Source organism: Cebidichthys violaceus, unplaced genomic scaffold (assembly GCF_023349555.1).
Source record: "Cebidichthys violaceus isolate CVI_PGR_0920_01 unplaced genomic scaffold, fCebVio1.0.p SCAF_36, whole genome shotgun sequence".
NCBI lineage: Eukaryota > Metazoa > Chordata > Actinopteri > Perciformes > Stichaeidae > Cebidichthys > Cebidichthys violaceus.
The window spans coordinates 1,487,254-1,491,514 of NW_027176550.1; the positions used below are offsets into that span (position 1 = coordinate 1,487,254).

Here is a 4,261-nt window from a genome sequence, read left to right on the forward strand (position 1 = left end):
TAGGTTCCATCTTTGCAGCTGACTGCTCATTGTTGTGGTGTTTCTTCATCTTTTGATTTTGAGTTTGAATCTGCCGTTTATGAAAGACCTATGATATTTTGATGGTTGCAGAGACTGGGTATGGAGAGGCCTTGCGGAGCGCCGGCCTCCACCTCTCCCGGTGGAGTAGAAAGCCCAGCTTCCTCTCCTCAGCTCCTGCTGGGCTGCAAATGGGGAGGAGGAGGCTGCTCACACGCAGAGAACGAGAGCTGGTAGCAGCTGCTAAGATCTGTGTCCTCTACCGGCGTGTGCCGCCGACACGTCCAGGGAGATAAGACGGTGTTGGTTTGAACCGGAGACAACTATTGACCTGACATTGTGTAATAAAACCAATATCCAGACACATCTACAGTAAGCACAAGTGTCACCACACAGAATGTATGATCTAGAGTCATATAAACCACCATGGTGCAGATTTATGCACGACTGTTTAAAGTGTTTAACGGTGTTTAAGTGACGGAGAGAAGGAAGAGAAACGCATTTAAAAAGTCATTTCAGTGTTGTTTTATTGTACGAATATAAAGAATAAATAGCACATTTCCTTAATTTACAGGATAAAACAAGAATCAATAATCCACGTTTTTAAACTCTTGAGGTCAATCTGCTTTACTCCAAATATGGAGAGAGAAAAAAAACAGCAAGTCCTTACGTGGCTCTATGCGCCATATCTCCATAAATACAAAATATATAACCAATAATCTCCACGGAATAAAGTAGGCTCTGGTTACACATAATACTGACTTTGTACAGGGAGCTATAGAGAACTGCAGGGCACCACATATACACAAGATACATTCCTACACTCGGTAGTGCACGTGACAAAAAAACAATGAAGAATCACAAAATGAATGAGCTCATAATTTATTATTCAGTCTGTCTTTAGGTCGAACAGGCGCACTTGCAGTCTGTGATGATCGGGTACTGCACCGGTATCCAGGCGCATTTGAGTCCCGCTTTCCTCTGCACGCATCTCCACCTCAGTACGGTCAGGTGGGTCGAGCTCGCGGGTTTACACACCATCCCCTCCGGAACCGAGCACGACCTCTTGCTGAGGCAGCTGCCCGCGCGCACGAACCGCGGCCAGAACCTGTTGCCCAGGTCGGTCCACGTGTACAGGACCGGGCAGAACGAGTACGCCCACAGCCACTGCTGCAGCCGCCTCTTCAGCTTCTTACTGGGCTTGTGCTTCTTGCCGAACTGGACGTCGAAGTCCACCGCTCGGATGTCTTTCGGCAGTACTCCAGCGGGCTTCTGCACCTCGAAGTCATCGAGCTCGTCGTTCCCGGTGTACTTGTCCTCCACGGGCGGCAAAACGGACAGATAGCGGCCGTCAAAGTCCCCCAGGACGCTCTTCAGCTCCGTCTCGTTAAGGTCCCGCTCCCTGGGGTCGAAGACGGGGTCCGGGTCCTCCTTTAATTCCACCAGCGGCAGACTGTCACTCGGGATGGGGCGGAGGAGGTAGTAGTGCTGACAGACCCCCCTCTCCGTGAGGAGTCCGAGGGAGAGCACCAGCAGATACATGGCCACACACTGCTGGGTCTGATCCATGTCCAGGCGGTCCGACGGGGAGATCGGTGCGCGCGAAGGAGCTGCTAAACGGACACTTTCTCGTGCGCAATTACGCGTGAGCCGTATCCAAAACCTGCGTCTCCTTTAGAGGTCAGTTTCCCATGATGAAGATCCGACTCACGAATACAAAACCTTCACCCGCAGCAGCAGCGGTGGGACACTATGGATTCATGACGGACTGCGTGACAACGCTCAGATCTCTCCTCGGTGCTCGGCATGATGCTGCCCCCCCCCCTTAATGTCTCCTCTGAAGCGCTGAGCGCGACCCGCGACCTCCGTTATATCCTCCACACGGAGCGTGACGTAATTCGCGTGCCTCTCTTTGAATGTGGGTTTGTTGTCTAGGAGGAGATCCCCCAATACCTCCTTCTTCCACCGCCGCACTGGGGGGGGGGGGGGGGGGGGGGGGGGGCAGAGAGAGGAGTCGCCCCCTGTCGGTTCTCCAGACGACCTTAAATGAGCCTCACGGTGGGACTGATGGTCGTTCATCTGGGGAACCCTTCAGTACGAAACCACCAACGCGTCCTCCCAGAACATCCAGTTACTTCATCTTCAGGATGAGTCACAAAGACGTGCAGAATGTTTCCGTTTGGTGAAACGGTGCCATGAAAGTCCTGGTTTATGGAGGTTCCTCCATCATAAAGCTCGAATAAACAGCTGGAACGTTTCACTTCATCACTCATTTCTTGATTTAAGTGTAATTTTCTTTCCGTCGAGAGATCCTGTTGTCTTTATTAGAGATGTTGAAACAACATAAACCAAGATAAATCATATCACCCAATTAGCAGAACTTTGGCGGGTTTTTGGACAGCTGGACTACGACATGAAACGACCCGTTAAGCGCAGCGTGTTTTACTGCGTATATATGTTGAACTCACGAGGGACAACATCTCCGCCTGTCCGCCAGAGCGAGGCCAAAGCCAAATTAGCTCCCAAATAAACACCGCTCGCTAAGCAGCGGCCATGGAAAGTATCACAACTTCTTTCTTTTTTTTTGCAAAAAGGCTGTCTAAGCTCGCGCTCAGGGAATCATTCTTTCAAAAAAGTGAATTTAATGGAAGAAGTTAACCAGCTGCTGCATCAGCCATAAACCATCCGAGATAAATGCATCTTCTGTTTTATTTTTTCAATGAGCTAATTCACTCACACACACACACACACACACACACACACACACACACACACACACACACACACACACACACACACACACACACACACACACACAGGTAAGTGATGGCAAAAAGTCTGGAAAATGTCACCCCTCTATTTTTCATCTGACCAGCACCGATCATAAATCCCCCCCCCCCAAAAAAAAAAAACGCATGACAGATCAATCCAGTGCATTCACGTGTAAACCACACACACACACACACACACACACACACACACACACACACACACACACACACACACACACACACACACACACACACACACACACAACATTTTTTCAAAATAAAAGCTTCGTATTTTCGCCCGCTGTAATACGTTTCCTTTCTAAAAGTCTAACCATGGTTCTCATTAAGTGTCTCATTTAACGCCGACTTGTTTTGGGTTCTTCTAATCCCTTCCTACTGTTTCCACCACAGTGAACACGTTGACGGTGAAATAGTCCTGCTTAAACAGAGACAGACGCATGCGTAGTTGGAGGTGTTCTTCTCTTGTGTTCTTGAGTAAACACACGTTCTCTGTGGCTTTAATGAACCTTTTTTTCTAGCGGGGTCTGGTTCTCTGAGACTTGAGGATATGCGTTCTATAAATGAATCTGCAGGTCATCGTAGCGTTTCCCTGCAGATTCCTCATTTAGTGAGAAAAAGCAGACTTGTGCTGTTGGCAAGAAAGAGGCTCAGGTAGACACGCACACACACACACACACACACACACACACACACACACACACACACACACACACACACACACAGAGAAAGGACTCAACGAGTCTGAGAGCTTTCATCCATTCAGTGGCACAATCACGCAGCACCTTTTTCACGCGCTTTATCTCCCCGCCGTGCGCCGGGTTTCACACCTCGTGCTAATTGAGGCCGCATCGCCAAGCTGAACACACACAGACATGAAGCGGCGCTGTTCTGTTGACTCTGCCACTTTGGGAGGTGTGTGTGTGTGTGTGTGTGTGTGTGTGTGTGCAATTTGCTAGTTTGTTCTAGCGCTATGTTCCTATTCCCCACACACACACACACACACACACACACACACACACACACACACACACACACACACACACACACACACACACACACACACAATCACTCCCGCTGTGAGCTTAATTAAATTAAAGCATCGCTGCTTCTGACCGTGATGGCACATTTGCATTCCTGCGAGTCACTTTGCTGCCGCCTTGTTCTGAACACGGCTGAAGTCACTCTTAGTTTAGAGACTTGTCGTCTGAAGATGTTCATGTGGAACAATACTAAAACACGACGTGACAAATGAACCACGAGGCAAATGTGAATTTAAAGACTAAGCAGAGATGCAACTATCAGGATCCATCAGGACGTCTCGGGCTTTTATTGTGAAAGGTGAGAACAGAAGCAGTGGATCTATCCGGTCTGTGCCGACTTTGTCGAGGAGCAATAAAGTTCACCTTTGTGTTATTGTGCAGCGTATATAAAGTGCACGTTTAGAATACGTG

At 48.8% G+C, this 4,261-nt stretch overlaps 1 protein-coding gene across 1 annotated transcript; it reads right to left on the reverse strand.

Annotated features, from left to right (window-relative positions):
• Positions 1 to 547: 547 nt before the first annotated feature.
• nog1 (noggin 1) lies at positions 548 to 1,983 on the reverse strand. The gene has a single exon (XM_068725742.1). It carries the CDS (start codon positions 1,585 to 1,587, stop codon positions 919 to 921), a length of 669 nt encoding a protein of 222 aa, XP_068581843.1. The 5' UTR covers positions 1,588 to 1,983; the 3' UTR covers positions 548 to 918.
• Positions 1,984 to 4,261: the final 2,278 nt, after the last annotated feature.